This window comes from Eptatretus burgeri, chromosome 5 (genome assembly GCF_056783735.1).
Source record: "Eptatretus burgeri isolate ZD-2024b chromosome 5, Ebu_testis_v1, whole genome shotgun sequence".
Classification (NCBI taxonomy): Eukaryota; Metazoa; Chordata; class Myxini; order Myxiniformes; family Myxinidae; genus Eptatretus; species Eptatretus burgeri.
The window spans coordinates 123,986,842-124,000,196 of NC_140965.1; the positions used below are offsets into that span (position 1 = coordinate 123,986,842).

Below are 13,355 nucleotides of genomic sequence, written 5' to 3' on the forward strand. Positions count from 1 at the left end.
GAAGAAATTTGCTATGTTGGCCATTTTGACCTACTTAAAGTCATGTAATCGGAACGAGCTTTGAAATTCCTGTGACCAGTCATGAGAGGAATGTTGCTGCCAAATTTCAGCCGGACCGTGGCCCAGTGGTTTGGCCAGAGAAATTGAAAAAGAAGACGGACGATGCGTGATGACAACACCTTTTATGGAATGTAAATTCCAGATAAGCTAAAGGCACAACCCGGGTTACGTCCATTAAGCAAAAATACCTCCTGCTTGTAATTCAAAACACCTCACTGAACAGGAAAACCGGGGGACAGGAATACTGCACTGGAAAGGATGGGCAATTGTAATACCCTCTCTCACCTGGAGGTGGTGCTATACGAGACACATTTACGTAGATAATTTGCATCATCCCCCCCCACCCCCCCAAGACCACCGGTAAAGATAAAAACACCCCTATAGATTAATTGGGATCATGTTGATCCTTTGTAACAAGTCTGGATGTAGTTGGACCAGAACCAGGAGAAGTAGCGGGAAAAACGCACAAACACGGGTTCCTCCTTGAATTATCTAAGGATGATTATTAATGTGCAGATCATCATAACAATGACAATATGGAGGTGATAAAAGTTTAAAACTGCAACATTACATGTGAAAATTTTTTTTTTTTTTTGTATACCTTGGTCGAGGCTCGTATGAGAGCAAACACACAACTCACAGCAAGGAGGCATGAGACGAGGGGCGGGAGTGGAAGGGACAAAACAGTGGGGAACAGACACATTAGGTGAACTGTGGAAGGGAGAGGGATGGGGATGGGACGGGGAACATGGCGAAGAGAAGATGGACATTTCGGGGACTTTCAGGAAGGAAAGCAGGAGAAATGAAGGAAGTGGGCTTGGGTGGATTATCGGGGGTAGAAAAGATCGAGGATTTGGATGGGGGAAGATAAGAGGTGGTGGTGAACAGCTGTTTTGAAAGCCTGGAGGGAAGAATGGGAAAGAATAGAGTGAGGAAGTTTATTCCAAAGGCAGGAAAAAAGAGGAATGAAAGAGTGAAGATGAGCAGTGATTCGTGATTTTGGTAGTTTTTCCAGAAGGAGGTTGTTGGCGGACCTTGAGCGCCCTGTGGAAATGTGGTGGGGACAAATCGCAGAGAGAGCAGGGGGGGCAAGGCTGGAGAGGAGTCGGTAGAAGACAGAAAGACCACCGACCAACCTGCGGTGATTGAGTGAGAGGCCCAAAGACTCAGCTTCATTGCGGGAGATGCCGATGATCTTAAATGCCCTGGTTTCGACCAGGGCATTTAATTTCCAACACAAAATTCATTTCCAACACAAAGGTATTGAGATTTATAATTTTAGGAAACTTAAATTTGCTCTACAATCGCTTTATACAGACAGTCCCATGCACATATGACACACAAAAGAATGTTGTACACAGCTGCCCTTTTCAAACAAAGGAGTCCACAGGAATGCTAACGTTAATCACATTTGTCCTTCTTGTTGGCAAGTAACGTCTCGTGCCAAGGCTCGTAAGAAGAGCAGAAAACCATATTCATGACAGCGAGAATGGGGGCAAAAGGTTGGCTTTCTTTAGTTTCGAAAAACTACCAGCCCGCAGCGTTCACTCGGTCATCAGATAAATTTTGAGCCGAACATGAGATTGACGTTTTGCCTACCCATTAACTTTTCACAAATACGATGTTGAACTGCTGTATTTCTCGTCTCTGTAGTAAAATACTGTGCCTAAGAGTAAGTAATCTGAAACAAGAGCTGAGCTGACACCAACTATACTTTACAGCTTACTCTAAGTACAGGAAAATGCCCAATAAATCTGTTTGTGAGTGTTTTCTGTGTAAAGGGCACACCCACAATACCCAACTGGATTTCTTTCTTCTCCCTTCAAGGAAGATCCTGCCGATGTTATTAAAATATTTTGCCTTATTTTTCTTGCGGCCCTCTTCAGTATGAAATAAAACACACCAATGTAAATTGTACATTACAAACCCAGCATAATTCAAACCCTTTGTATTTATACTAGCAGGGTTACCCGGCATTGCTCGGAGGGGAAAAATGGAGAAGGGGGAGAGGTAGAAGAGTTGCCAGGATGGGAGGGGTAGGAGGTAGGAGAATTGGAGGGCCAGGGAGTGGGGGGGGGTAAGAGAGTTGGAGGGCCATGGGGGTAGGAGAGTTGGAGAATTGCCGGGGCAGAGGGGTGGGGTAGGACAGTTGGAGGGCCGTGGGGGTAGGAGAATTGGTGAGTTAGGGTGGGGCAGGAGAAGTGATTTTGAACTCTGGAAAAGCCGAGACAGAAGCAATTGTACTTTTACCACATTCTGCTGACGCTTCTCTGAAAGCGTTTCAAGAAAATGGTTATAGCTTACTGCAAAGTTGGTACAGATGGAATCAATCACGGTTCAGTGAAAATATTTCCAGTAATAACTCAGTGTTTCGACTGGAAGAACGGCAGTTTGCAGTCAAAGTTAATTGAGGTCTGGAACACACCTAGTGAGACTGCCAGTATGATTGCTCAATATGTAAAGGAAACTCTTGAAAAGTGTCCTCGTTTTTGGGAGTGCCCACTTTTTTTGTCCCTCCTATGGTGCCCACTTTTTTGAAAGTTCAAACAGGGTAACCCTATTTATCAAATATGGTAAATATGGTAACATAACTACCCTGAACTTTGGGTGAGTTTAGTTATTGTTATTGCAATTCCCTTAATATAATTTATGCATAATAACCCGGAGTCGTTTGCGCTATGGACACATGCAAACGTTAACAGTACTGTGCAGCTTTGCTTGCTGTGCAGTATTCATATTCGTTCCACCCACTCATTGGTGAGTGGGTGGAACCTTGCTTCATATTTACTTTTGGTAAGTTAAGTTTGGGATAGTTATGTACCGAAAGAGCGAATTATTATGTATCAATCATATTTAGGATAATTATGCATCAATTGGACTTCCAGTTCCAGTTCTTGAGCAACGGTGGCGGTTCATCATCAGGGTATTGGACGACTTTCTCAAAGATAAGTTTTCCGGTGGTTTTTGTCAAGTTTTTACTGTCATGTTATTATCTCTGTGTTTACTGTGTTTCTAGTTTAATCTTGTGTTAAAACTTGTGCTAATTGGTGAGTTTTTGTCATATTTTCATATTGGGTTTCCTTGAGGCCTACCCTTCTTCCTGTTTGTGTGCACGATCGTGTTCATTTGTATTTTCTCCTCATTACCATCAGTTTATATTTTCTCCACTTTCCCTCCACCCTCCTTCTATCCCTCTCAACTATACCCTCTGTTTCATATCTTAAAATTCAAAAAAGAAAATACAAAAAAAAATACCTTTTCCCTCACATTATACCCGATGTAACCACGTGACTTCCTGTATCGACTCTTCTTCCTCCTCCTTTAACGATCTACCATCTTCTACTTTTGCGGACCCACATTCACCATGCACCTTCACGATTTTTTCTGCAACCTTTTCTTCACCTTAACACATATATATATATATATATATATATATATATATATATATATATATATATATATATATATATATATATATATATATATATATATATATATATATATATATATATATCTTCTTCATTCTTTTAGCCTCTCATGTTACACCTACCGGAGCCACGTGTTTCTCACCCATAATCTTCTTCCTTTAACTTTTGTCAAGCTTCAAGCTTCCTTCTGCATTTGCCGATCCAAATTCAGCAAACACCGACACGATTTCCTTCAACCTTTCCTTTTCCTCATCTAACGGAATCTTTAGCAAAAAACAAGAAATAAAAGAAACAGTCTCTTAAAATGCTTCAACCTCCTCTTTCATATGTGTGGTTCTTGGTATTGCATGATAATTCACCACTCTTCTTTTTCTTCTACAAAAGACTGTTTTCAATTTGACCTTTCCTTCATTCTGTGTCGAAAAAGTCCAACTATTACAACATTTATTTTCTCCATTCTCTTAATTCACCTTCATTGCATTCCTCACATAATGTCTTTAATCACATCTCTGACTTAAAAAAATTAAATCCCAGTTTCCAATATATGTTCGTTCGTCTTCTGTGAATCATCCTTTTTTTTCCAACTTCAGTGCCAATTCACCCCACCGACCTAAATCTACCTCCTCCTGACCCCTCACCTGATATCCCCTCTCCGTACCCCTCCCATTTTGCCCCTCATCCTACCTCTGCTCTTGGCACCTCTTCACTGTATTCTGCTTCAGTATCAGCTCCTACTCTGTTTTCCAAAAGTGTATAGTGTTCCAACATCTGTGGGCTCCATTAAAACCAAACAGACATCTCACTCGCTCTCAATCAGTGCACTCCTCAACATCTCAAACATGCTCATTCCTTCATCGCAGCACACCTCCCCCTCTTCCCAACCCCTCAAATCTTGCACCTCCCCCTGCCCACTTCATCACCATACCACTACTAAGTCTCATCCTTCCCCTTTCCCCACCTCTCCCATTGCACTCCTGCACCTTAGCCATGCCTACTCTCATCATCTCTCCTTCTTCTCAAAGCAACCTTCACACTCTTCCCCCACCAAGCTTCCTTTTCACCTCTCTCAAAAACTCTCCCCTCACCATTCTCACTCCAATCTTCCCCCCCTCACATCCACAAAGCTGCCTCCTTCCATCACCCTCTCTCTTCCATCTCATCACTCCACCTCCTACAATTTTCAACTGGCCTCTGCCCCCTCTCTTATTACTCCCCACTATACCTCAACCCATCACCACAGAGCCTTTTCTCCTCCACTCCCACCCCATGCTTATATGTGTGTCATACTGTCCACCAAACAGTGATGACACCATTTACCTCTCGTTCTCCAAAAACATGGACCAACTTCTATCCCTCATCTGAACTCTCTCCTCCTCATATGTGGTGACTTCAATTGTCATCATGCCAGTTGGCTGGGTGTGGGTACCTCTCTCACCTGCCATGGCACTTCAGCAAAATTACTTCTGTGATGCATTGGGACTGACACTATCTGTCAACTTCCCGAACCGGATCTCAATTAACAGTACTCCATATCTTCTGGTCTTATTTTGGCAAATTCCCCTGAAAATATCTGTTGTTCTTCCTCTTCTCCAATCGGTTTTTCTGACCACATGCTTGTCAAAGTGGACATCCCTCTCTGGCTGTTATTCGAGAACCAGCACAGCACCATCGAGTCTGGCTTTTCACCCAGGCCGACTGGCAGGAACTTCAAGCAACCATCCAACTTCAAGACTGGTCTCCCATCTCTACTTTCTCCAACATCAGCTTGTCCTGGGAATTCTTACAAAGAAACTTGCTCTCTCTCTCTCATGCACACATTTATCCCATCTCATCTTCAGTGTCCTACACGTACTCCTGGCCGTGGTACAATGAAGCTTGGGGTGAAAAAGGACCCTCGGGCCCAACTAAAAAGGAAAAAGTAAAGATGAAGTCATCAGGAGGAACCTGGATAGGATTCGGGTTTCAGCTGCTACCCACCCTCAAGCCCATACAGGCACAGCCAAGTAAGCGTTACTCAAAATAAATTAATAAATAAAAAAGAACCCATATAAAAAAAAATCAAATATTTATGGCTGTGAGACCATGTGTCCAATCAAGTTGAAATTTAAAATATGTATTGCCCATCACTACTCAATGAAAAATTTGAAGTTTCACGTTGATTGATCATGTAGTTACAAAGAAAACATTATTTAATATTTTTCTTCAACCTAATATGGCTGCCAAACCATGTGACATATCCATTTTTCTTTAACATACTGTTGTGGGCCGGTGGGGTCGGGTGAGAAGACCACTAGGTGGGGGAAGCTATGTCAATTCCTACCAGACTCCCCAGAATTGCAAGCCGTCACTTACGGATAATTCCATGACACGGAGGATCGCTTAACCGACCGTGGACGCCAATAACTCAACCACGTGACCTAGGGTCCTCCCGCCTATGGAATCAGGTTACCTAATTAACCACACAGTTTAACCAGTGGGGAACCACACCCTCGGTACGCCTTGTCCGAACCGGATCAGATCACCTTTCCGGATCGGATGCAGCCGAGCGACACTGCCAACGACATACCCGCAAGAAGGAACGGACTATTGGGAATAAAGACCCGGCTAAACATGGATTCGAACCATGCTGGACCAATGAGGGAAAAGACAAAGGTGAGCTGGGAACATTTCCACAACAATTATTTATTTACAGCAAGCGAGGAAAAGCATGTAGCACAACAAAGGTTTATCGGGTATGTAACGCAGGGAAAGAGGAGATGGGTGTGGGGGGGGGAGGGGTGCGACAATTATAAAGCAACTTACTAAAGCAGACAGTGCAGACTTTACACGAGGTTATTCACAGTAACAACATTAAAAGATCTTCCACAGGCTTACTTAACAGACAGGTGCCAGCACACTCAGACACACACACAGAAAAAGAAGAAACCCCAATGAAAAAAAGGACTTTTGCAGCCAGGGAGAGAGGGGGTTGAGGTTATAGTTTTCGGTACCTGGGTGTTTCAGGGGAGGGATGCTCCGTGGTACAGCACCCGACAATAGCCGTATTGTTCTGGCCACAGCCGCACATGTGGAGAATGTGTTCCGAACAGGAGCTCGAGTGGAGAAGGGACGAGTCCAGAGGGCGAGGGTGGAGCAGTAGGCGGGATCAGGCAGGAGGCTTGGTCGAGAAGCATTAAGTGAGGTCGTGTGGGCGGAGACGAGAAACAGAAGGTGGGCCATCGAGGCGAGACGTGGGCGGAGTCATCCAGGTGCGGATCCTTTCAACACCGGCTTCCCATCATGCAATCGTCCGCACTTGGGCGGTTTGCAAAACACGGAACTGATCTCACACGCAGCGTCCTGCGGAGTCGGCGCGGTTCCCGAAATAATTCCGTCCGTCTCATTAGGCTCACTATTCCCATCCGTCACACGACCCCCGACTCCCATCTGGGTCGGTCCGTGCCCCATTTTCTCACGTGCACTCACACATGCCATGTCATTTGCACTACTCACACGTTTTGATACACACTCCGGCACAATCACGCTGGGGTCTTGTGTTAGCCCATGAGATCACGGGGCTTCTATCCCCCCAAAGCTCAGCATTTGCTCCTTCACACCATACAATGACTCCACCTCGATTAGCCTTACTGGACTCACCACGTCACGGTCTGCCTCGAGGGAGCATATAGTCTCCCCTTCTTCCTGTGGGAGGTTAACCGACCCTCGCACTGGGTCCCAAAACCTTCCACATACTCAATCTCAATATCCCTGCCATTTCTACTTGTGTCTGCTCCTCTTTTGTTCCTTGCAATTCGTTCACCTCAAAATTTCTGCGTCTTTCACCTCTTTTAATTTCTGCATCTCTTTTATCATGCCCAATTCCTGGCTCTTTGTCTCTACCTGTCCGAGTTTGCAGGTTTCTCTCTTGACTATTGTGGTTTCACTCGTCACCTCGATCTTTCCCATCGTCATCGCGGTCCGAACAGCCTCCGCACTCCCCCTCGACTCGGTCATTTCCCCACATACAGTCCTGATCCCATTTGTAAAATTCCGGACCATGTTTCTCATTTCGCCCTTTACCTTTGCCCCACCTTCATTTGTGTTAGTAAGTTTCTTTCCATGTTTTGCATATTCCCATTTACCTCTACCACTGGTTGTAAGTTTTGCATATTCCCATTCATTTGTGTTAGTATCTCCACCATCTGGTTCATGTCGAATGGCTTTGGCGAAGCCGATCTGCCATGATAGGGTGTGGATCCAGATAGGGATTGTTTGGTCCTCCGGGAGGGAAATTTGATGAAGGGGGTGCCCAAGCATTGTCGCTGTTGCCCCCAATGTTCCCTCTGGGTATGGCTGCAGGGAAAGATCTCCCTCAAAACTGTCATCCTGACCCAAGGATTCCTTTATCATTGTTTCAGAACCCACCTGAACCAGCTCATCTTATCTTGGTCCGCCATGGTCCGTACCGATATTTATATAAAATTTGAATCCTGCTCTTAATTTCGGGGGGAAGTGGGGGGGGGGGTTGCTAAGCACACCCCTGGCTTGAATCCCATTCCAGATGCCAAATTGTTGTGGGTTCGAATCTCATAAATTTATTTATGGGGGGTCCATATCCCACTCCTGACACCAAACTGTTGCGGGCTGGCGGGGTCAGGTGAGAAAACCACTAGGTGGAGGAAGCTACCTCGATTCCAACCAGACTCCACGGAATTGTAGGCCATCGCTCACAGATAATTCCATGACACGGCGGGTCGCTTAACCGACCGTGGACGCCAATAACTCAACCGCGTGACCTAGGGTCCTCCCGCCTATGGAATCGGGTTACCTAATTAACCACACAGTTTAACCACTGGGAAACCACACCCTCGGTATGCCTTCTCCGAACGGGATCTCTCTACCGGATCAGATCACCTTTCCGGATCGGATGCCGCTGAGCGACACTGCCAAGGACGTTCCGGCTCGAAGGAACGGACCATTGGGAATAAAGACCTGGCTAAGCTAGGCTTCACACTTCTGTGAAGTTTCCCCTCGATTTGTCCAGCTGTTCTGGAGAAGAAGATTTTTATAGGTCTTAGGGTAAACCCAATACGGCTGCTAAACAATGTGACCAATGACATCAAATGTGTGAACCTTTTGTTCCTCATGGACATGCGGTCATACATGTAAAGTTTCGCCTCAATCTGTTTAGGCACTTTAGAGAAGATGTTTGAAGGCTTTTTTTTTAAAACGATATGGCTGCCAAATCACGTGACCGATGACATCATGAAATTTTTTCTTTGGACCATTTTATCCAGAGATGACCCTCATACTTTTTCGTACAGATGGGATGTGGCATTCCACATACACAATTATGGCGTCATAACAAAGGCACCTGTGATGTCATAAAAAAAAACCATCAAATTCATTTCCCATTTTCCAAGTTTCTATTGTTCCTTTGTGCGGTTTCAGACATACAGGTCAAAAGTTTTTCCGTTTTTCCAATATGGCTGCCACACTATGTGATATATGATGTCATAATGATCATCAAAACATCTACATGAGTCGTCGCACCAATGGTGAAAATTTCGTCTCAATCGGACAAGCGGTTGCGGAGAAAAACACTAAAGTTCTGTGCGGACGGACAGACAGACAGACAGACAGACAGACAGACAGACAGACAGACAGACAGACAGACACCCATACAATACTCTCTCCTTCGGTGAGGGTAATAATTCTAGAAGTAGTCCTGTGTGTGGCAATTGCTGCAATTCCAATAAATGGCAGATGATATTCATGTTATACAGTACAAGGCATTTTAACCTGTCACATTGCTGATGGATTTAATCAAAAGACAGCATGTTGTACTGAACAAACATTCTGCTCGATTCACTCTCTCATTCTCCCCCGAGGTCATCTTCTATCTGCTTGGAAATCAGCTAACATCCCCTTCGTCAGCCAACTTATTCCTCCTCTTCTTCTTCTTCTTCTTCTTCTTCCTTAAGGCAACAAGTATTCCCACATTCTTGCGTGGTTGGCCAGGGGAAGCTTGCTTCAAATATTTCAATACCAGCTGGCCAGGCCTGACATTCAATTAAAGTTCGGGCACTAATTTGAAATTTGGCCAGGGTGCCGGAGATAGCTCACCTACTCTTCACGAAGGACACAGTGGGGATTTTTTAACATTCACCAACTAATGCCAGCAGATGGGACACCCAGTTTATTGATGACACACAACTTGCCTGTGAAAGCCCAGGATGACAGTTTATATGTGGGCCAACATTCAAACCAAGGCCAGACAGCTAAGAGGCAAGTGCATGTTCCTCTTGGCCATCCTGACAGCCATCTTCATTAACCAAACTTGCCGCTTATTTATGGAGCAACAACAACAACAACAAAAAATTCCGCTTCGCTGCGAAGCTCAGTGTTGGAAGCTTTGGTTTGAACATCTGCTTGAGATGAGTGAAATGAAACAATTGGAAAATTTGGAATTATTCTCATTCAGATTTCAATATCAATGTAATACATATTATCAAGTTATTTAAACTTTCTTTGTACAAGAAGAAGATGGTTTGTAATACTGGATCACACCCAGATAACGCTATATGATACACATTTACATAGAGAAAATTGGGGTCTACTCCCCACCCTAAACCCCCTCTCCACAATATGCTACCCAGACAGAAACCATACTAGCGGTACCCTACTCGGCTTCGGCAACCTGAAAAATCTGGTTGGATTTGATTCAGTAGTTTTTGAAGTGTGTGTGTGTGTGTGTGTGTGTGTGTGTGTGTGTGTGTGTGTGTGTGTGTGTGTGTGTGTGTGTGTGTGTGTGTGTGTGTGTGTGTGTGTGTGTGTGTGTGTGTGTGTCCTCCATAACTACAAAACCATGAAACCTAGCAACCTGAACCTTTGAATGCATACTAAAGGAACTCCCTCCAAGGAAGTGCAAGAGTGAAAGTTGGATGTTTGGGTTAATTAAAACACCCCTTTTGAAGATAATTAACGGCCTTGTTTAATGAAAGAAATTATTAACAATAATTAACGAAACACAGCAAGAAGAGGACGGGGAAAGTGGGGATATAATAGAAAAGGAACAAACCAACTGACTTCGAAAAAAAAAATGAAAATAGGTGAGGGAGAGGGGATGGTGGGGAAATCATGATAACCTGGAAAAGGGGAGTGGTTAGGTCCTACCATGCAGATAAACATAACTTACCTCATCGTTCCTTCACAAGGCCAGCAAAGTAACACGATGAGAGGAAGGCAAACAATATTTTATGGGAAACAATGATATCTGTTATCACAGTAAAGAGGTACAGCATTATCTGAAATCTGAGGACACACACCATCCCTACAATCAAAATCATGACACGTGAAGACAAAGTAGTTGTGGAAAATGACGATCTCGTGAGATTTCATGGGGAATTGTCTTTTACTGGTTGTTAACCTCAGACTTGGTACTCATTGGTCAGAATGAGGCCCAGGTACCACAAAGTAGAGGGAGACTCTGGGATAACTGTAACTGCACATTGTGACGTAACAATTGATACAATGTCATGTGAACCGAAGCATTGTGACGTCACCAACGATTGATACAATCTCAAGTGAAAGCTCACCTTGCATCATAGCCTCGAGTTTCTTGCGGTCCACTCGGAAGCGTTCCTCACTCCATTCTGGTTGACGACTGAAATCACGCACAGTATCGATTGGTTCTCCCTCCTCACTCCTGGGGCTCGGAGAGTTGCTGCTTCGCTCACTCATCGAGCCTGCTACACCTGCAATGTTTACACTGAGCGAGGCCGTGCAGCAGAACTGCCAGGACACCCCACCACATCCAACGACCTATTAATGTACAGACCCGCAGCAGTCCCACCCTCCTCCCTCCCTCTCGTTTCATCTCCCGCACTTCCCCGACTCCGCCTGCAGTTCTTTCTCCCTAAACACTTAAAAGTTCCTAAGTTCCTCAAAAAAAACAAAGCATTCGCGAAACCAAAACCAACTTGGCGTGCAAGCCAAGCTTAATCCGCACACACACACAGGATTCACATACTCAGCTGTGCACACACGACAGCATGGGGCAAGAATGCCCATAAAGTGAAAATTACCCAGGCTCGGATAAAGATGAAAAAAAATGTCTTCTTGCACCGATTATATTAATAAAATCTCAGAACCTCAATCAACTTTCATCGTACATGCAGTCAGGCTGTCAGGGAAGAGAGAATGTGATGGCAACGAAACAAAGGGTCAAAGTAAAAACAAAATGCACCTCGACCGAGCCCAAGCCCTCACCCACCCAGATAAAGGATAAGCTGAACTTACACTGTGAGCATGGATCAGGGTGCGGTGAGGGAAATCAAATGTGGTGATGCTTCCAGAAAGGTCGACATGTTTGCTTTCAATTTTGCAATGGTAGAAACATAATAGATACATATAGCAATGGACGACGACGCCCGACGACGACCTCTCCTGTTTCGACTGGGTTTAAATCCTGACAACGATAAATTGTCATCCAAATCAGCTGGTGTTTCACAGGCACCATGATTCATCATTGTGTGCACCGTCCCTCGGATGCACGTTTCACCACATGTCCCCTCTCCTGGGATTAGTTTGTGAACGTTAAAGATTCCACAGTCATGTTCTTCACAAAGGGGTAGGTGAGCTATCGCCGGAATCCTGAAGAAATTACAAATTCCTGCAGGCAGCGCGAGGGGAGGAGGCAGCATGGGGGGAAGGCAATGTGAATGGGAAGATGAGGTGAGGGGGGAGGGGGAGGGGAAGATGATGTGAGGTGAGGAAATGGGAAGATGAAGTGAGGGGAAGGGAGTTGGGAAGGCAGTGCGAGAATGGGGAGGGAATGGGAAGATGATGTGAGGGGAGGGGGATTGGGAAGATGATGTGAGGGGAGGGGGATGGGAAGGTGATGCGAGGTGAGGAGAGGGAATGGGAAAATTATGTGAGGGGAGGGGGAATGGGAAGATGATGTGAGGGGAGGGGAGGGAATGGGAAAATGATGTGAGGGGAGGGGAGGGAATGGGAATGTGATGTGGGGGAATGGGAAGGTGATGTGATGTGAGGGGAGGGATTGGGAAGGCGGTGTGAGGGGGGTGGGAATGTGATGTGAGAGGAGAGGAAGAAATGGGAAAATGATATGAGCGGAGGGAATGGGAATATGATGTGATGTGAGGAAAGGGGAGGAATGCGAATATGATGTGAGAGGAGGGAGGAATGCGAAGTCGCCGTGAGGGGAGGGAATGGGAAGATGGCGTGAGGGGAGGAAGGAATGGGAAGACGATGTGAGGGGGGGGTGGAAAGATACTGTGAGGGGAGGTGGGATGGGAAGGTGATGTGAGATGAGGGGAGGGAATGGGAAAATGATGTGAGGTGAGGGGAGGGAATGGGAAAATGATGTGAGGGGAGGGAATGGGAATGTGATGTGGGGGAATGGGGGGGAATGGGAAGGTGATGTGATGTGAGGGGAGGGATTGGGAAGGCGGTGTGAGGGAATGGGAAGGTGGCGTGAGGGAGGGAATGGGAAGGGGGAGGGCCAATGGGAAGGGGGGAGGGGAGGATGGGAAGGTGATGTGAGGGGAGGAGGGGGAATGGGAAAATTATATGAGCGGAGAGAATGGGAATATGATGTGATGTGATGTGAGGGGAGAGAATGGGAAGGCAGTGTGAGGGAATGGGAAGGCGGCGTGAGGGGAGGGAATAGGAAGGCAGCACACCAGGACATTATCGGGGCAATATAACACGCCCAAACAGCAGCGTTTTCCTTCTAAGCGCCATGTTCTATATTATAAAACCAGGCGGAAACATTTAAAAATCAAAACTAATGCTATTTGGTAAAGGCGTGCCCGCATGCAGTCCCCCCCTCCCCCCACACACATTCCTCCAACCTTCTCGGGT

The 13,355-nt window shown here is 45.6% G+C and overlaps 1 protein-coding gene across 4 annotated transcripts in view; it reads right to left on the reverse strand.

The window, feature by feature from the left end:
* BICC1 (BicC family RNA binding protein 1) overlaps nucleotides 1–11,285 on the reverse strand; it is a 360,705-nt gene extending 349,420 nt beyond the window's left edge. For all 4 annotated transcript variants that reach the window (XM_085883538.1, XM_085883536.1, XM_085883537.1 and 1 more), the window contains exon 1: nucleotides 11,066–11,285. In XM_085883538.1, the coding sequence (XP_085739664.1) occupies nucleotides 11,066–11,210 (145 nt within the window). In that variant the 5' untranslated portion in view covers nucleotides 11,211–11,285. The remainder of the gene's footprint in view (nucleotides 1–11,065) is intronic.
* Between the last annotated feature and the right edge of the window lie 2,070 nt (nucleotides 11,286–13,355).